Source organism: Planococcus citri, chromosome 3 (genome assembly GCF_950023065.1).
Source record: "Planococcus citri chromosome 3, ihPlaCitr1.1, whole genome shotgun sequence".
Classification (NCBI taxonomy): Eukaryota; Metazoa; Arthropoda; class Insecta; order Hemiptera; family Pseudococcidae; genus Planococcus; species Planococcus citri.
The window spans coordinates 71,119,955-71,140,855 of record NC_088679.1 but is presented as its reverse complement, the minus strand read 5'-3'; the positions used below and the strand labels follow the sequence as shown (position 1 = coordinate 71,140,855).

The 20,901-nt window shown below is 32.8% G+C and overlaps 1 protein-coding gene across 1 annotated transcript in view; it reads right to left on the bottom strand.

Moving 5' to 3' along the window:
• Window positions 1-123: 123 nt before the first annotated feature.
• Window positions 124-20,901, bottom strand: part of LOC135838809 (protein timeless homolog) — a 400,385-nt gene continuing 379,607 nt past the window's right edge. The window contains exons 19-26 of the mRNA XM_065354583.1: window positions 12,449-12,537; window positions 11,900-12,000; window positions 6,446-6,542; window positions 5,651-5,794; window positions 5,406-5,552; window positions 4,733-4,914; window positions 4,450-4,607; window positions 124-1,365 (exon numbers count right to left, since the gene is read on the bottom strand). Of these exons, the coding sequence (XP_065210655.1) occupies window positions 252-1,365; window positions 4,450-4,607; window positions 4,733-4,914; window positions 5,406-5,552; window positions 5,651-5,794; window positions 6,446-6,542; window positions 11,900-12,000; window positions 12,449-12,537 (2,032 nt within the window). The 3' untranslated portion in view covers window positions 124-251. The remainder of the gene's footprint in view (window positions 1,366-4,449; window positions 4,608-4,732; window positions 4,915-5,405; window positions 5,553-5,650; window positions 5,795-6,445; window positions 6,543-11,899; window positions 12,001-12,448; window positions 12,538-20,901) is intronic.

Sequence of the window (20,901 nt, the reverse complement as noted above, 5' to 3'; positions counted from 1 at the left end):
TTTAGCTCATCTCAGTTGAATTTTTTCTACAGTCAAATTTAAAGCTTCAGTTCCTTACATAAAACACCTACCTATTCAAGCTGCATTCTGCTTCCTGAAATTGAAAAATATTAAACAACAAAATCCAAAAAACGTTTTATTTTAAATCAAAATTAAAGCAAATCATAAAAATCGTAATTTTAAAAAAAAAACTAATGACTAAAAATAGAATAAAAATCTAAACCGTACGTAGTAAAATTAAAACTCAAAGCCTATTCGCTGTCACTTTCCAAACCGCCAGACTTCTTGAAAGGAGCGGATAGCATTTCAGCATCAGAATCATCGCTGTATGCCAATGAAACGGACTTTTTCGGTTTAGTAGACACATTTTCCGTATCTGAATCCGAGTCAATCAGACTGATGGAGTTTTTCTTAGGCGAAGATTTATCGACATCGATACTCGAAGAAACTTCGTTATTCGTATCCACAATTTCATCATTTTCGCTGTCATCATCATCCACAATTCGTTGGATTTTCTTCTTTTTGATTTTTGGTTGCGACGAATCATCACGAATTCCATTACTCGAAGGTGAAGGATCATCGCCGTCGGTAGTTTTAATTCCTTCATCTCTTTCGTCATTACGAGTATTATCGACTTTTCGGACCTGCTCATCTTTGCTAACAGACTGTGAACTATCAGGAACTTCATCATCCGACGACAAATCAATACTAATTGGCTTACGACTGGTTTCAACATCACGTTGGATATCATCGTTGTCGTCGTCATCGTCCACAATTGGCTGAACTTTCTTCTTCTTGGCCAATTGATGACTGTTGTAGTTATCGTCATCTGAAGAAGACGAATCGTCGTCAGATTTACGAGGTTTACTCAACAAGTCGTCGCTATCGTCGTCATCTTCGAGTATTTTACTGATTTTCTTTCTGTCTTTTTTACGTTGAGTACGGTTTTTGCTTTTGTTATTCATCGAGCTGGACTGTTCTTCGATGATGTCGTCGACTTGAGAACCATTCATGTCATCGTCGTCGTCCACGATTCTTTGGATTTTTCTTTTTTTGATTTTTTTACGCGAACCGGTTTCATTTGAAGTCGGATCAACATCGATAGCTTCAGTTCTGTTATCGTCGTCGTCGTCGTCATTGTCCACATTCCTTCTGACTTTCTTCTTTTTAACCTTCTGTTGCTCGGTTCTATTGAGGAATTCTTCGACGTTGAACAATTTTCTTTTCTTGGAGACTGTGGCGGCATTCCCATTTGATGACGATTCGGGAACCTCAGGTGCATCGACATGAGGAGTATCGAGGTTACCTGAATGATCGATAGAATCGTTGGAAACGTGTGATGAAGGACTAGCGTCAATCTCCAATCTGAAAAAAAATCATTTACTTAGTTAATCTAACATGAATCATATCTTAAATCAACATTTCGAATAAGTAATGTCAACAATCTAGTAAATTTTTTCACTCCTTTCCTCTCTCCTAAAGGTTGTCTTTTCTACATCTGTAGGTATAAAATCTGAGAATAAAATGCTCAAAAAAAATGGAAAAATTGAAAAATTATTATCGAAAGTTGCTTTGGAAGAAATCCTTACAATGGAGGGGTATCTCAGCCGGCAAAAAAACAAAGAAAAATCAAAAAAAGAAAAAACAAACCACCTATAGGCTTTTCAGGTAGGTATGTAAGTACCTTTTGAATTTCATTGTTTTGATTTGGTGATGTTTTTTTTTTTGTTTTTTTAATTTGAAGATCCAAATTGAGGTAGAATAGAAAACTGAAATTTGGTTTACATTCGTGTTTCGACGTATGTACTTAATTAATTGGTGATGAATTTGAGCTCTTCTGGAGCCCCCACCAAATTTTTGAGTTTTCCGTTTTGAAAAAATTGCAATAAAAAGTAGTCAGTGGAAAGAGAAAAATTCTTCCCTGCCAAAAAAAAAAACTCAGAGGAAAATTCATCACTTACAAGGGGACATTTACAACCCGTCACTCCGTCACTCTCAATTGAGATGAAATTAGACACACTGAAATACCATGTCACCCCCTCCCCCATCCTCGGAACCTAATTTTGAGCTGCCGAAATTTATTTTCAAAAAGTGCATAAAAAACTCAAATTTTGAAAAAAAATTGTTTTTTTTTTGCAACAAATTATTCAAAACTTTTTCCATTGATCAAAGTTGACCTCCCAAATGGAGTACCATCATTTTCAAGCTAATCTGGAGCTTCTAACAAAAGTTGACGTTTCTTCAGAGAAAATTACGACAGTTAATCGAATGGAGGGGGAGCTCAAGTTTTCCAGAGAGCCCACGTTTTAAAAAAATAGTTTGAAAACTTCATTTTTAGAGGTTCGTTTTTGAAGAGAGTGCGTATTTATGCAAACTTTATTTTTTGAGAGAAAAGATAGGTAATAAAGATTCAATTTTTGAAGAAAAAAAGGAGTATTTGTGCAAACTTTATTTTTGGAGAGAAAATATAAAAATTTCGTTTTTGAAAAGAAAATAACTATGTATGTACACACAATCTTAATTTTTGAAGAAAAACTGAAATCGTATTTTTGAAGGGAAAATGGACACTTTGTGGATCAAAAGGTGTTAAACTTTGCTTCTAAAAAGAGTCTCTTGTGAAAAACATCCTCGAAAAAAAACTTCGCAAAAAGAGAAAAACTCTCTCCAGAAATTCTTCGTTCCCTCAAATTTCAATAATATAAAAACTTCTTATTTGTGAAAACTTCTTTTCGAAAAAACTTTTTTAGAAAAAAACTTCGCCAATAAGGTAATTTTTTCCTGAAAACAAAATATATAATTACATAATAATTTTTTGGCAGGGGAAGGGACTTTTTCATAAGGGGAAACTTGTAGGAAAATTCTGTTTAGTAAGCAAGTCATTTTCAATTTCAATTTAAAAAAAATAAAATGGAAAAAAAACTTTCTTTAGAGAAGGGGGGAGGAGGAGTGACACATTTTAAGAAGCTCTTAATGTGACACAGACCAACAGGCCATTTCCTCCATTTTCAAAAATTCGCAAAAAAAAACAAAAAAATTTACCCCTGTTTCCACCCAAAAAAACTCCAATGAGCAATACATCATCCAAGAATTAAATCTCAAGCCTTCAGTAGGGATCTAGAGGGAGGGTCAAACAGTTCTCAGAATTAAAATCAGCCCCCTCGAAATCAGATAATTCGATGCTCAATTAACATTTTCCAATAATTTGAAATTCTCTCCCCCCCCCCACTGCAGGGGTCAAATTTGCAGTATTCATGCGAGTAACAATTCTACTCTGAAAGGAATTAATCAGAATTTTGGATATGGAAAGATTTTAGGAGAAGAATCTTCTGTAAATCGTCTGAAAAATTACCTATGTAGAATATGGATTTGAACCTACAAAAATGAGCATGAACAGATCAAAAGGGCTCCCAAGGCAGGAAATCTCAGTTTACAGGTATTGGATTTCACTTCTGCCCTTATTATACGAGTAGGAAGTTTTTCAAAATCAAAACTAGAAATTCCAAAAATCCGCTGGGTGGTTCAAAGTCACCCAAACACATCACCATTAGATTCGGGATTTTGATCAAATTCTGAATTTTTCATAGGAAACTGGGCTTCTGAGTTTTCAAAAATTCGCCAAAAGTATCGAAAAATAAAATTTAGCGTACAAAATTAGGCCTGCTGGTGTATTTTTGGATATTCTTTTAATATTTTTTGGTCCTCATTAATTGCATTTTTTGAACGAAAAATTTCAGCAAAATCATCTGAAAAACAATAAAAATCGGGATAATTTGACTCTCTGAACCCAACTGTGGCCATAAAAAATAATTTTGATTGAAAAAGGCTGTCCTTAAGACGAGAAATTCTGTAGAAATAGTGTTTGGTGATTCCATCCAATCTAATAAAGACGAGCTGAAATTTTGTAAGGAGATGGAAAACATTATTGCAAAAAATAAAACTTTCCCCAGCCTGTAACTAGAACTGTACTGTGGGAGGGGGTAATTTTTAAAATTTCAAAATAAATTTCAAGATCAAAAAAGCTAAAAAATAATCGAAAAATTAGAGGACATTTCTACTGGGAACCCAGATCTCTTCGTCAAAATTTGTACCATTTGACCAGAACATGCCCAAGATGGAGCTAAAATGATGAAAATCTTATGCTTTCAAGTCTCGTCTCGTCTCACTAGAGAATACATAATTGGAATGTAATTGGGTTCAAAAATAATTTTTAACCACCAAAGTTGGAAGGTCACAAAAAAAGTGATAAAATTAACTTAGGTTGATTCATCCAACTTCTTTACATCTACTGTTATACACTTTTTTCTAATCAACCCTCAAGGGAGGATTGAAATATTCTCCAGATCATTTTGGTACATTTATTAGATCCTACCCCTCCCTTTACATTTATTTTTTTATTTTTTTATTTACAAAATGTACAATAATCCTTGATTACAAATAACGTCTTCTTACCTTGGATTATCTTCAAGATCGCTATCGATTTGCAAATTATTATTCATCGTATTTCCATCCTCCACGTTTTCACCCCCGTTCTCGGCCATTTTCATCAAATAAATCCTTTTACGTATATCATTCGCTTGCCAAGTACCAGGAATTCTCCAATAAGTCTCCTAAAAATTAGAATAGGTAAGTATAGGTAATTCATCACACGAGTCTCATAAATTATGCACCAAAACCAAATCGATCACTGATGAGATATCAATGAGGAATTGAGGAGGTGGTACATATTCTTTACCTGCGAATCTGCAGGGGGTTTGATACCGATAGCTTTCAAGAAAGTTTGGAAATCTTTATCGTCTATGGCCTTGATCGAGTAATCAGCCAGAGGTAAAATAGGTACATCTTCTTCGTCATCGCCAAGTTCTTCGAGAACTTCGTTCAACGAGGTTTCGATCCAGTCCAGAGCTTCTTTCATGCCTGAAATAATTTCACATTAAATTAATAAACATTTTACAAAAAAAAAAAAAAATATATCTCGAATTTAAAAACATGAAAATTATTATCGATTGATAATTTATTTACACTCGTTCAATTATTTCCTATCAATACACGTCTATCAGTATCTTCAACACGTGTGCATAATTTCATCGAACTGAATCACTCTTTTTATGTATTATCTTTTCGAAAGGAACCCATAACTTGCATTTCCTTTTTACATATAAGCAAAAATCTACAAATTACATCTAAAACGACAAAACATCCTCTCGACACGAAATCTCTCACAGAGACATTCCAACTTCTAAACTAAAAACAGGTACCTCGAAACATCTCCAGATTGAGCTAAACTCACTTCTCGTATTCTCATCTTTAACAACAGATAGCGTCACCTCATCAATTCCATCTTCGACTTCAACCCTCGTAAAATGTCTTAAAATTAGAAATAGGTATCAAATTCCAAAACCACGAACCTAAATTCAAGACAGTCTTCGTGCTCGATATGACATCGCTCGAGACCAAACAATGGGCCATATTCACTTGCTTGGCAACAGTTCTGTTATCACGTTCATCGTCGTCGCTAGATTCATCGCTATCATCGCTGCTGCTATCTTCGACAACTGCAAATTAAATCAAAAAATAATAAAATTAATATTATAATCAAATAAATCGAAAAGGGAACATATAAATTTTGGGCAAAATTCACCAATAAACTCACTTGGATTGGATTTATTCGAGGTGGTTGTTTTCTTCTTACGTAATTCTCGTCTATCTTGAACCAAACCGAGTTCCAGAATTTTATCAACGATACGTTTCTTCGGTCTTTGGATATCCAGTCGTTCCATAATACAGCCGATTACATCTATAGAAAATGAATCAAAAAATACAATCATTAGGCAAACTTTCACCAAAGAAGAAATTTCTCATATCTATGGTATGTATGATCTCTGAAAGCTCTTTTCCCTCTCCCTCTCCCTTCCCATCCATCATTCGATTCTCATCATAAGGCAGCTTAGTGCTTATTTCAGATGCAGATTTTACTTTGATTTTGTTCTCTTCTTCGTTACACAACATGTAACTTTTCAACTCGCTATGCTATTTTAGGTACAGCAACAAAAGTTTCCAGTGCTATACGGTTGTAAAACCACCATTTCGCTGATTACTTCCCACTTTGCGGTACCTAACTCGACGGCGCTCGTGTACGACAATATCGTCATAGATTAAACCTTCATCTTCTCTTCTCTCTATACAAGTACCCAGTACCATGCACCATACGTATTGAATTGAACTTTTACTTAAAAAATAATACACCGTAGAGCCAATCTCTTCGGTCTTCTCGACGACTCGAGCGACGTTGTTTCTAATCACGATCGATTAAACTTTTTCCAAAAGCTATTTTACATCCATTATTCAAAGCTGCACTTGTGTTTACCATTAATTAAAATACGCGAATAAATAATACCGACTAACGTAATAAATTACTATTTAGTCGAAATGTAATTTAAATTAATACCATAAGCTTCCCGGAATTCATTAAACAATTGCGTTATCTGAGCTACTTCAGCTTCGGAAAATTCTCTCGGTGGCCTACTACTGCTTGATTTACGCTTCTGCAAAAATTCAAAACAGTTTAGTCTATCGTGGCGCGCTAATAATTACTACAAACACGAGGTTTTTTTTTAACATTTGCTATACTGCCTGCCGGCTTAAATTAAGTAGATACATATATACGAATAAGTGGCGTAGAGAGGCTCAGACGAATACAGGGAAGGGTAGGAGAAGGGGGAGAATTTATTTATGGTGTATTAAACCTGGAGTTTGATTTTAAAACCGAATGAACAAAACCCACCTACTATCCCTGACGAACCCTCAGAAATACAAAAATTCATCTCCCTAGTAGAAAACATCGGCCTCACAAACCAAATCTAGCCCCCCCCCTTACGGGTGTAATAATCTTGTAATTATAAACACCCCAAAAAAAAAAAAAAAAAAAAAAGAACACATGGATGAGGTTTTTTTTTTTTTTTTGCAATTATGGAAGGCAATCAAAGTGGCTGGATTTCGAAGGAGGGGGGGGGATGAGGGGCGAATTTTCAATTTTACAACAAAAGCACCTAAAATTAAAAATGGGGTACCTACTCATAGCAATTTTTCGATTTTCTAAAAAAATTTACTCACTGAATTCATTTGGAAAAATTGTTTACGATCAATAACTTTCTACTGCCAAATTATTCCAAAATGATTAAAATACACTTCGCTGTTCCCTCTCCACACCAATCATGCAATAAAAATTATAAAAATGAATAGTGAATAAAAAATGAATGCTCATTGGGCATTTGGAATCACCATCATCTTATGATGAATAATTCAAGCTGCAATATTCTCAAAGAAACAAATTCTCAAAATCACTAAAATTAACGAAAAATCCCCAAAAAGAGATATGCATGAAATACTTAGTGTTTAAAATTTAAATTGTGCAAAAATTATGTAAAAACATAAAAAAAAATACAATGCTTCAAAGTTACTGAAAAACCACGAAATGTCAATGAAAATTGTAAGAAATGCGTGAAAAGGTGTTAAAAATGTGTGAAAATGAAAATGATAAGAAAACATTCAGAAAAGCATTGAAATCACTGTATAAGAGCCAAAAAGTAATGAAATGTCAATAAAATTCTTCAAAAATGCTTGTAAAAGTTGAAATTGTGTAAAAATCATGTAAAAACACTCCAAAATACACTTACATCAAAATGATTGAAAATTCAAAAAAAAAAATTATAAAAATAATAATCACAAAATAAGAACATTGTGGTAAAAATTGCTAAAAAAATATGAAAAAGTACAAAAAATTCGTCCAGATGATGTTAGGAAAATTCAGGGTAAATCACTATTAAATTTTAGACCCTCCAAAAAACATTAAAATCGCTTCAGATCACCAAAACGTGATCTTTCATCAAAAATTTGTTCTAAATGATTGCAAAAGTGTAAAAATGAACAAAAAAAATTCAAGAAAGCATTGAATTTCAAAAAAGATCAAAAATATTAGTATAATGAAATTCTAGTAAAATAAAAAAAAATAGCACATAAAAATCAGGGACTGAAAGCTTCAAAATGAAACTTGACTTTCGGCTTCTAACTTCCAGAAGAAAAAACTGAAACTTTTGGCTTCAGCTTTTGGCTTTTGCAATTATTTCGGCTAGCTTTTGGCTAGCTTTCGGCTTTTCTAAAAGCTGAAATTTTGAATGAAAAATATTCAATTTTAGAATGAAAAATATTAAATTTTAGAATAAAAAATGAAAGTGGTGAATTTTGATTCAATTTTTCTTGTAAACGAATAAAAATTTCATATTTTTAGAATGATAAATTGATACTTCGGAGCATCGAAGCCCAATTTCTCAATTTATTAATTTGGAAAATTTCAAAAAATTCAGTTAGTAGAAATAAAACAGTAACGAAAACCATGAAAAAAAGCTTAGTAAAAAGCCGTATGAAATGAAACTTCTAGCTGGCTTTTGACTTTTTCAAAATGAAACTTGGCTAGCTTTTAACTTCCAAAATTTGGTGGAAAATATGAAACTTTCGGCTTTTTTAGGCTTTTGGCTTTCAGCTTTCGGCTAGCTTTCAGTCCCTGATAAAAATGTGTAAGAACGTGAGAAAAAAAAACATCAAAAATTGCCAAGAAGTAATGTAAGAACAATGGTGCCTACATCAAAATACTGTGTAAAAACCCTGAAATAGCATTAAAATTATTTGTACTTCAAATCACCAAAAAACAATAAAATTTAAGTAAAAATTTGTGAAAGGTTCCTGAAAAGGTGTGAAAATAGTGAAAAAATGAACTAAAAATACTCAAAACAGCATTAAAATGACAAAAAATAATGAATTTCAAGTAAAATTTTCTAAAAATTACACATTAAAATAATTTTCTAAAAATTACACATTAAAATGTGCAAAAAAATTCACATGAAAAAAAATAAAAATAAGAGCACCAAAATCACTGTAAATCACCAAAAAGTAACGAAATTTCAGTAAAATTTGGTAAAAATGTATGAAAAAGTGTTAAAATTGTGTAAAACTATTGGAAAAAAACTCAAAAAAACAAAATGCAAAATTTCCAAAAAATTGAAAAAATGTTGTAAAAATTTTAAGAAAATACAATAAACAGAGCTAAAAATAAAGTTGAAATATTGTAAAAAGTGTAAAAACACTCGAAAAAAAAAGCATTAAAACTATTGTGAGACATCAAAAAATGATGAAATTTTAGTAAAATTGACATAAAACTGTATAGAAATGCGTGAAAATTTTTCAAAATGCATTAAAAACACTAAATAGCAGTAAAAGTTTGTCAAAATGTTTAAAAACGACTGAAAATTTAAAAAAAACGAAGTCAAACACTCAAAAAAACGTCAAAATATTGAAAAATTTTCAAAAAAAATTACGAAATTAACATGAAATTTTGTAAAAGTGCATGAAAAAGTCTTGAAATTGAGTAAAAATGTTTTTAAAAAAACACTCAAAAAACTGTAAATCACCAAAAACAGATGAAATTCCAATAAGATTTGTCGAAAGTACATAAAAATGAGTGAAAACTCAAAAAAAACCATAAAAATCCCATAAAATGAGCAATAAGTAATAAAATTACAGTAAAATCCGACAAAAATGCACGAAAAAGAGTTGAAAATGAGTCCAGGTGATGTAACCCCCCTCCCCCCTCCTGAAAAGGCCATTAAAAATCACAGTAAATCACCAAATAATGACAAACGAGTCCACGTCAAATACTCAATCGATTTATTTCTAATTTCAATATAATTTTATTGATTCAAATTAAATTCCAACTAATGCACTTTACTTTGTTTTATGAACTTACCTATGTTAAATTTTAAAAGAATATTCAATTATTCATCTTTAATTCAATACATTTTAATTTGTTTTCCAGTTAGAATTTCCATTTGCCTTTTACTTTAATTTTATTCATTTTAATAAGGTTAAATCGGTTTTTAATTTTGCCACTTTTTTGATTTAGTATTTTAATTATCAATTAAATTCTATGCACTTTGATCTATTTTCAAATTCGTTTAATTTAATGTAACTGATTTTTAATTCATTTCAGATTCAATTTTATTTACTTACATTTCATTTGGTTCTTTCAATTTCAATTTTTGAAATTCAATTATTTTTCAATTCCCCTTTCTCGTTCTTCAATTTAATCTCATTTGGTTTTAATTACTTCTAATTTGAATTTAGATTTTTATTTAAATTGGATTCATTTTTATTTTTTATTTTTTCAATTCATTTAAATTCACCTTTAATTTAGTTCAATGGACTTTGGACTTTTTGTTCAATTGTTATAATAGTAAATCAATTCAATTGATTTTTATTTTTTGCAATTTAATTCAATTTATTTTAATTCCATTCAATTCAATTCAATTTATTTCAATTCAATTCATTTGATTTTAACTCAATTTATTTCAATTCAATTCATTTGATTTTAACTCAATTTAATTTAATTCAATTCAATTCAATTCAATTCAATTCAATTGATTTTAATTCAATTTAATTCAATGTAATTCAATTCAATTCAATTCATTTAATTTAAATTTAATTTGATCATGTAAAAATGTCGTACCTACTTAATTTATTTTCATTTTTATCGATATTTTAAAACAAAATTGTAAACGCTGACCCCCGAAAATAATTATATCATTTATTTATTCGTTCATTCAATTGTGTTCAATCTTATATAATTTGATTTACTCCAAGTAAGCAATCATTTTTTCATCAAACTGATCATTCATTTTTTTCAAAAATATAATTTGTTTCAAATTTATTGAAATACGTAGGGCTACTTACTTACCTACGTATCTGTATCTAATTTATGTATTCATTTTAATAATTCAAAATATTTCACATTTTACTCAATTTGATTTGTTCTAATCATTTAAATTTTGAATTTTAATTCAATTTAGTTAAATTTTGTCCACTCGGTTATTTTAGTTCAATTTTAATTTTTCAAAGTCAACTTATTTTTAGGTAAGTAATTCACTTCATTCTAGTTTTTCTCCTTAGTCTGAATCAAAAAATTTTGTGCTAGTTGGATTCCTTCCCAGTTAGAATTTTCAGCTCAAATGCAAGAATTTTCAGCACCTCTTCGATTTCCAGCAGTGTTTCGTCAGATATCTGGCTTTTACGATGAATAATGTAGACTAATCATCCCTATACCCTATCTAGTCAAATTATTTCGTAAATTTAATTTCATTTTGATTCCCATATGATCCAAAATCTTCAACACCTAAACGAAAATTCTCTGATATTTTTTTCATTACCCTATTTCTCGCCCTAGTTTCAGCAACACAATTTCACACGTGAACTACACAGTCTATCGAGTAGGTAGGTACTTGTTTTTTCTTCGTCAAACTTCTCGTTAAACTTGTAAAAAGTAAATTCCACCGTTTCACACTTTTAACGATGGCCTACTCCTCTTCGTGAAAGAACTAATTTTCAGACATAGCCCAGAAGAAAATGGCACAAGACGACGACGAAAACACAACTACGAAGAACAGTACAGGAAGTGGAAAAAAATTCGACGATTTTGTACTCGTACTACGACTACGAGGTATAGGCTACAGGAGCTACATTCCCTCTGGTTTTTTACTCTCTTACCCTTTCTGCTCCTTATCCCAGTCGTTCGTTCTTTTTAAACAAATTTATCAAATAAACTTTGCACTTTATGCACGAAGTTGGTAAAGTTTTAATGAAAAAATGACCTCGTTCGGAATCCACTCATCCGAAATGTTTTTTCGAATATTCGTCGCAACGCTACGCCTTCGTTATATTTTGTTTACCGTAAAAAAAAAAAATAAAATAAAAAAAAAGTAAAACTGGGATGAAAAAAACACTCCGCTATGGAATTTCCCAATCTACCAAAATCGTACTTGTATACCTTAATATACAGAGCAGTACGAGTACTTACTTGAGGTCCGACGATTAAATACAATTCGCGTAATTTTTTCATCAGACTTTTGCGACTTCTAGACTGGTCGATGAGGTTACGGTGTATCCAATCTACCATATCTGCGGCCAAACAAAAACAAAAAAAAAAGGTAAACGTCGAGTATAAAATATACGTATATACGAAATACTTCTCTCTCTCGTCGTCGTCGTCGACAACGTCGACCGTGTAATAAGATTTATTTGTATATAATTTTCCTCTATCTCGTGCTCGTGCTGTGTAAAGCGGTCTCATCTCTCTAACGACCACCAAATTAACTCTCCAAACAATGTTAATCGCGCCACCGTGAAGCGAATTAATGTAATGTGCAATATTTATTGCAGTTTTTCAATACGTTTCGTACAGACATGGTCGACGACACATATGGAGCCGATATGGCCTAAAATCATCTCTCTCTCGTACTCGTATGAGTTGAAACGACCGACCGAGCTCTCTATAGCTATACGAGCGATGCTTTTTGAAAATTACCGCCCTATATTGTTCGTACTATATCGTAAATCATCGTTTTACCTTCTGAGGGTTTATCGTTCTCGTACTCGGCGGATAATCTTCGTAGCTCGTCTTCTTGTTCTTCGGTCCAGGCCACTTTGCCGGAATTGCTGTAAAAGCCAAGTATAGCATTAGAATAGAAAACATTTCGTAAAACTGTGTCAAAAAGGTACTTAAGAATTATCGATAGCAAAAAGTTAACTAGACGATGAAAAAATGTTTTCTGTTTTCAAGCTTATGTAGGTGCTGACTTTAAAAAAAATTAGATTAGAATTTTAGTGATTTTGAGCTCTTAAGCTCAATTCACAAAATGTTGGGAATTTTTCATCATCATCCAGTCACAGTCGTTAATCTTCCTTTTGATCATCTCAACTAGTTCTGTACTCAAATTAGCCCCTCCCCCCGTCAAAAGGAAGGGGGTTCTAAAGCAGAAAAGTGAGCTAAAACACAGTCTCAAGAAAAAAAACTACTGCAAACTATTGAGGGCAGAAAATGGGATTGATTTCAATGCTAATATGAGTTGTAACAAAGAAAGTTTTAAATTTTTATTCCAACGGCGTATATTTGGAGGGGGAAGGCAAAAACCCACCATTTTGTGAAATTGGAGGACAGAAAAAAGTGAACGTGGTTACGATTGAATTTTCATCTTCAAGGAGAAGGAGAGGGAGAGCGGTTTCTACAGTCGACCCTTGGTTACGCCACAGGAATGAGGAATGGAAGAGGCAAAAAAAGGTCACTAGGTAACATGAAAAGATGCAAAAATTACAAATTTTGATGGATCCAAAACTGAAATTTTTGACCTCAAAAATGGGGATTTTTAGCTACATTCTTGCAATCGCCACAAAAACTAAGTATTCAGATGAAATTTCCTTTTGAATTCTAGAATATATTTAATTTTCTTTCTCCTAAAAACTGAAATTTTTAGATGAAGATGATTGGGTCTAATCTCATCAGATCGGAGATCGGGAGATCAAATCAGACCCATGCATTTTGTGGATATAATTTGATCTCACAAGGAATGTTATCAGATGAATGTTTCAGTCAGATTAGATCTGTTCAGAACCAATGAGATCAGTTAAAACCATGATTGCATCTGATCAGATCTGAAATTTTAATAAAAATTTTGAAAACAAATTATTTTTGTTACCAATAATTCTCTAAAATTGCCACTTTTTGCTGAAATTGACCAACTCTCACTGTTTGACAAAAAATCTCGTCTTTTTTAAATTTACAAAATGTTTGCTTCTTAGAGAAATAGTAACGCTTTTTTTGCCAGAAATTGCCGAAAGACAACGTTCTTTTTCTAAAACAACTCAAGTCTCGCTTTTTACTCAAAATTGTTTTTTTTTTGGCCAGAAATTGCAAAAAATTGACTGTCGGGAATTGTCAAAATGTATCTTTTTTTTGTTTATAGTTTCCAAGAACCTTTTTGCAAAAATTTTAAAAAATTCTCCTCGTTTGAAAATGTAGTAAAATTTGTCCAAAAAATTACAAAAATTATCAATTTTTTCCCAAAAACTTCCAAGTTTTGCTTTATTGCCAAAAGTTTCACTTCTTCCTTAAAACTTGCAAAAAATATAATTTTTTGTAAAAATTGCAAAAACGTTCTGGTTTTGCTAAAATTATCAGAAAACTTAGTTTTTGTCGAAAATGTTCAATGATTCTAGTATTTCAGCAAAACTGCAAAGCCTTGCTTTTTTCAGTGTTTGTACCAATTCGTTTGTTTGTTTTTTTTTTTTTTTGAAAACATCAGTTTTTTCAAAAGAAAAATGAAATGGTCAGATTTGAAGTTTTCTCGAGAACGTAGAAACAATATTGAAAAAACCAAAAAAGCTCGGAAAAAAATTTTTTTAACAAAAAAAACGATTAAAAGAGGATTTTGTTTACACGCACGTTTTTTTTTTGTACAACCTCCTTTTTTTCAACAGTTGTTAAAAATTACAATAAAAAGTAATTTTTTTACCAAGTCACAAATGAACTCGCTTTTTCGACAAAAACGGTGCATATTCGAATGTACCGATTAGTGGTTATCAGTAGAACCATGGGGGGTAAAAACTGTATCTGAATGCCCGTTGCAATATGACCGCGAATGTCCCGAAAAGTGTATCTGAATGTCCGTTTGGATTTTTGCGCTTACAGGGGTTTCTAAAGTAGGTCTAGGTACATCTGTTGAATATAATGTAGGTACATAGTTCAAAAAATTTTTCTTGGCAAATGTTTCGCATTAATTAATAATTATGCTAAATTGTAGAAAGATATCATTTCTGAAACCAGGGAAATATTTTGTTAGGCAGTGGTGCCAATTTTTAAATAATTTTTGTCAATTTCAAAAATTTGAAAAAATAGTTGAAAACTTACCTGTTAAATTGTTTTGATTTTTGAAATTGGAAAAGAACATTTAGGTTTACGTTTTGAAAATTTGGAGATTATTAAAATGAATCGTACTAGCCTATAGGCAAATGTTAGATATCAGAGAAAAGGTATACCTAGATCTACTCGTAATTGTAAGATCAAGAAAGATATTTTAGAATTTTCTTCAGTTCTCAATCAAGATTATAGGCACATACGTTTTAAACAATTTTTTTTTCATCCCTCCCCCTCTTCTTGGACTATAAGAACATGTGTGATTTTACGCTGGATTTGAAAAATATGAGTGGAGATTACTTTGGCTACAAAATTGAGGTATGTCCAAATTCTTGAGAGGGAGAAACAAAAGCATGCGATAAAGGTCAAAAAAATCAAAATCAACTTTTTAGAGCGATTCGGAGAAGAGAAGCCTCACAAATCGACTCGGAAGGCTGGAAAATTTGCATGTGCGTGTTGAGGGGGTCCTTGATATGCCTTTTAAGGGTTTAGACTTTTCAGCTGTAAAAAAGTAAATTTTTGTGCCTTCTCAATAGTTTTTAGCCTGATTTTCCTGAAGTAAAAATGCAATAAGGATTAGGCTATACAGTCGATCATAATTCCAGGATTGGGAGTGGGGGCCTGTCATAAATCTATTTTGGGGTTTCACGAGCCCATCTTCATCAACCTTACGCTTATCTAGGTATTTTTATGCTACATGCAAGGTAAGTATGTAGTTGTACTTTCCATTGGGTTCCATATTCGTCAAAACCCAGATATGTTTGGGAATCCCTAGTCATACAAGGTTTTTTTTTTACTTCGGACATTCGGATACACCTGTTGGGACATTGGCAGTCATTTCGCTTCGGACATTCGGATACAGTTTTTACCCCCTGTGGTTCTATTGTATTCTACTAATCGGTACATTCGAATATGCGGCCGACAAAAATGTGAAAAAATAATTCTTTTGGCGATGATTTCCCCAAATTGTAAGATTGTTGCTTTTTGACAAAAATTTTTCATCTTCAGCAAATTTACCAAGAGTTCTTGTTTTTGATTTTTTTTCAACAAATTTTTCGCAAGTCTCGCTTTTTTGCCAAAAATTAACCAAAAAACGTCCTTTTTCTGAAATGATCGATGTCTTGCTTTTTTCCAAAAATTGTGTTTTTTTTGGCCCGAAATTGCGAACATTCTCACTTAATGGCCAAAAATTGTCAATTCGTAGGTTCGCAAATTGGCAAGTGAAAATTTTTATAAGTCCAAAGTACATACGATAATGCGAGCACAGCCACGATGTAATTTCAAGTTCGCAAGTTACGAACCTGCGAACACGGTATGGTAGTATTAGTAGGTTCGCAAGTTGCGACACTACGAACCAGACATGGAGCGTTCGCAGGTTCGCAAATTGGCACCAGGTTATGAAGTAAACATTTTTACTGGCCAATTTGCGTACCTGCGAACACTTCATGTATAGGTTCGTAGGTTCGTAATTTGCGAACCTGCGAACCAGTTTATGAAGCGTTCGCAGGTTTGCAAATTGGCAAGTAACAATTTTTACAAGTCTAAAGTACGATAATGCGAACACAGCAACAGTGTAATTTCAAGTTCGCAAGTTACGAACCTGCGAACGAGGGTTAGTACTATTAGTAGGTTTGCAAGTTGCGACACTACGAACCTGTACAATGAAGCGTTCGCAGGTCCCGAATTTCACTCGCCAATTTGCGAACCTGCGAACGCTTCATTGTACAGGTTCGTAGTGTCGCAACTTGCGAACCTACGAGTACTACCATACCTTGTTCGTAGGTTCGTAACTTGCGAACTTGAAATCACACTGTTGGTGTGTTCACAATATCGTACTTTGGACTCCTAAAAATTTTCACTTCTCCTACCAATATGAACCAATGGGGCTCAAATTTGTGTAGGTTTGAGCGCGATTGTCATAGTAGCTTTCGCACAGTGGAATAAAGTCCTCATCGATGTGCAATATGTCGAATAATATGTTTTCGAGGTTGTAGAATTCGAATCTGGAGTTATTTTTTTGTAATTACCTCTTTAAATAAAATCATTTAAAAAAAACTCAAGGAAATGTTTATTAAAATTTTGCTTCGCTCTTGAAAATGACAGATTTTTACTTTTGACTCCAAGACTGAAATTTTTAACCCCATAGCTGTGAATTTTTCACCAATTTTTCAAAGTTCAATTCAACAAAAAAAGCAACCTACTCTTCTTTAAGTAAACGAGCTGAAATTTTGTACCAAACTCGAAAATGAGGATGATTTTTACTTTTATCATAAAATTCAAATATTATTTCCATTCCAAAAATTGATTTTTTTGCATAATTTTAGCATTTCAGTGAAACACGAATTAAAATTTTGCACTCAACTCAAATTTTTACTTCTTTTTATACTTTTTTTTTTTTTTTTAATTTATTTAACCACGCCGTGTACAGCCTTTTAGCTAGAGACGTGGAGACAATTTGGAATTAGATTTTGTTGTACAGATCGATTTCTTTCAGGAAGGTAAGGTCGAGTCTAAGGTTTTGGGTATTACTGTCAGACTGTAGAGATTCAAGAGTGGGGTTTGGGATCAGACGATTTCTTTCAGATTGGAATTTTGGGCATTCCGTTATTAGGTGGTTAATTGAGATATGGATATTACAGATTTCGCATAGTGGTTTTGTGACGCATTGAAATGGAACAATATTATTGTAGGTGTAATAATGTTCATTTTCACCACAAAATTCAACTGGCATATAGCCTCAAAAATTGGAACTTTTCGTGGTTTTTTGGTAGAATGAGGAAGGTAAGAAATTCCAAACTTGGTTTTTATCTATCTCAATGTTTCTTATACCACTAATGTTCTATATCTATAAAATCAGAATTCAGAACCCGTTTTGAAAAAAAAAAAAACTATACAATCAGGCAATATGGTGTGTTCTCTATTGCAGGGTGATGTCAGATGTGTATTTTGGAGTGGGGTATACTGTTTTAGGGATTTTTTGCTTTGCTTACTGAAAATATGATAATTATTTTTTCTCCTTACATGAGTTTTTAAATTTTTGACAAATATATTTTTGTACTCTACAATGAATTGTCAGATACATAAATTGTTTTTCTGATGTTACCACAAAGACAGCCAAGATGTCACTATGGCGGAATTAAGAGGCATGACTGTTCCAACTTCCACGGGGCAAAGTGAGCCACCACCTCCCCTCGTCCCCAAACGGTGATATGTACTTATTAGCATCTTACCCTCACTCCTACCAAAAAATAACTCCAGATTCGGATTCTACGACCTCGAAAACATATTATTCGACATATTGCACATCGACGAGGGTCGAATCCTAATATCACCAATTAATTTTGTAGATATTCTGACTTAAGTCAGAACCAGTTATATTTTATTCCACTGTGCCAAAGCTACTACGACAATCACACTCAAATTGTTACCATAGGTAGAGAACTCTTATGGCAACCTACATTACAAATTCGAGCCATATTGGTTCATTAGTATAAGTGAAAATTTTTAGGAGTACAAAGTACGATAATGCGAGCGCAGCAACAGTGTAATTTCAAGTTCGCAAGTTACGAACCTGCGAACAAGGTATTGTAGTATTCGTAGGTTCGCAAGTTGCGACACTACGAACCTGTACAATGAAGCGTTCGCAGGTTCGCAACTTCGCTAGTGAAATTTGGCACTTGTAAAAATTTTCACTCGCCAATTTGCGAATCTGCAAACGCTTCATATACTAGTTCGTAGTGTCGCAACTTGCAAACCTACGAATACTACAATACCTTGTTCGCAGGTTCGTAACTTGCGAACTTGAAATTACACTGTTGCTGTGTTCACATTATCGTACTTTGGACTTGTAAAAATTTCTACTTGCCAATTTGCGAACCTGTGAACCCTTCATAAACTGGTTCGCAGGTTTGCAACTTGCGAACCTACGAATAGTACTAACCCTCGTTCGCAGGTTCGTAACTTGCAAACTTGAAATTACACCGTTGCTGTGTTCGCATTATCGTACTTTCAGCATAATTATTTTGATAGAGTTGCGATGAGGATAACTTTTGTTACAGTTACGAAAATTTAGACAAAATTCGTTGCAGATTTGAGCAACTGTAAAAATCATTTTAATTTCCGGGCTCAGAGAACAATTTATTCAACGCATTTCAATGAGTTTAAATCAAAAAATTCAAAAATTCCGCAAAAATTGTCAATTTTGGGAGCTAAAAATGTCAGTTTTGAAAGCTAAAAAATAGCATAGGTAATCTTTTTTCAAGTAGATAATGTTGCGAAGGATAATCCTTTAAAAACCTCGAAAACTTGCCAAAAAATTGAAATTTTGCCACTAAACATTTTAGTTTTGGGCTCAAAGAATACATTTGTCCTCTTCATAATTAAAGAACAATTGTAATCATCTTTAATAAATTTCAAGCCAAAACTACAAAAAACCTCTTTCAAAAAATTCCAATTATAAAGCTGAAAATGTCATTTTCGAGGTCAGAGTGAAATTTCAGCTCATTTTAAAAGGTTGCAAGAATTTTTTTTGTTGATATCTCGAAGATTTACAAAAAATACATATTTTGGAAGCTAAAATCTTAATTTCTGTGGCCAGAGAATTTCAATTGGAAAGTAAGATAAACAGCTAGCATTGCGTAATCTTCGAATTCAACACAACATTATAGTAAATTTCAACAGACTTGAAATCTTTAAAAAAGTAACTAATAACACATTTTGAAGACTAAAAATTTCTATATTTTGGGCTTCGAACTAAAAATCACTGCCATCTCTGAGCTCAGTTCAAAATTCTATTTCAACTTTAAAAGGTCGCAAATTCATTTCATTTAAAATAGTTGGTATGCTTTATACAGTGGCGTAAATACGGGGGGAGGGGGGATTGGGGACACCCCCCCAGACACCCTGAAAAAATGAATTTTTCGCTCGCGACGGCACAAAATGCACTTTTTTTTGTATAATATCTTATATCTTGATTTCAAACCCCCCTCCCCCCAGAAGGGGTGTTGAGTTACGCTACTTATAGGGGAGGGAGGAGACGGTTGTGGATTTGCACAGTCGGGTTCAGACCACAATTATTTAACACAACTCAATGAGTTTCAAGCCAAAAATGCGAACATTTAGCAAAAATTGTCAATTTTTGGATCTAAAAACAGTTCTGGAGGCTAATTTTTAAGGCAAAAAATTTCAGTTTTGGGGCCAAAGTGAATATCATCCTGATTTTCAATATTGGCGTAAAATTTCAGCTCATTTTGAAAAAGTGCAAAAATTAGTTTTGTTGACATCTCAAAGCGATTTACAAAAATACATCTTTTTGAAACTGAAATCTTCATTTTTGTGGCCATAAATGTCAATTGAGGAGTAAAATAAAAAGCATTGTAATCTTCGAATTTAATATAACATTTTAGTAAATTTCAACAAAAAAAAGTCAGCAAAAAACACATTTTAGGGGCTAGAAATGTCAGTTTTGGGTTCAAACCAAAAAACACTACCACTTTTGAATTCAGTGCAAAATTTTATCTCAACTTTGAAAGGTCGCAAATTTATTTCAATTTAAACGGTTTGATTGTTTTTAGGGGGGGGGGGCGAAGGATCGTTGTGCATTTGCACAGCTTAAATTATGCCACATACCATCAGGCAAACCAATTTTTAAATAATAGTAAGTATAAGTTAAACTGGTACGTAATACATACGACTACTCATGCTGCAGGCCTTTTCTCCCCCCTCCCCCATCCTTCTTCGTCATTTCGGCTTGATTGCTAGTTTACGGCAGAATAATACGAAAAAATGGCTTAAATTGCCCAAAAGGTGCACAAAGTTTGATTTTATGATGAACTTCCCCCTCCCCCCTTTCCAAAAGATGCAACATTCAAACTTCTAGAATTTTACCGAGTACACCCTGCAAAAACCTCTTCAATAACTCGAAAATAATAAAATTTGGCATTCATAAAATACATAAAAACTGTCACACAAAACAGACCCATCTTGAAAAAAAAAGCATCATTGTATCTCGCAGATAGCTTCTCATTTCAAACAAATTCGCATTACTTTTATTACACATTCTACTACGAACAAGGTCAACAACGAAAAAAATACCATCAAATTGATCATTT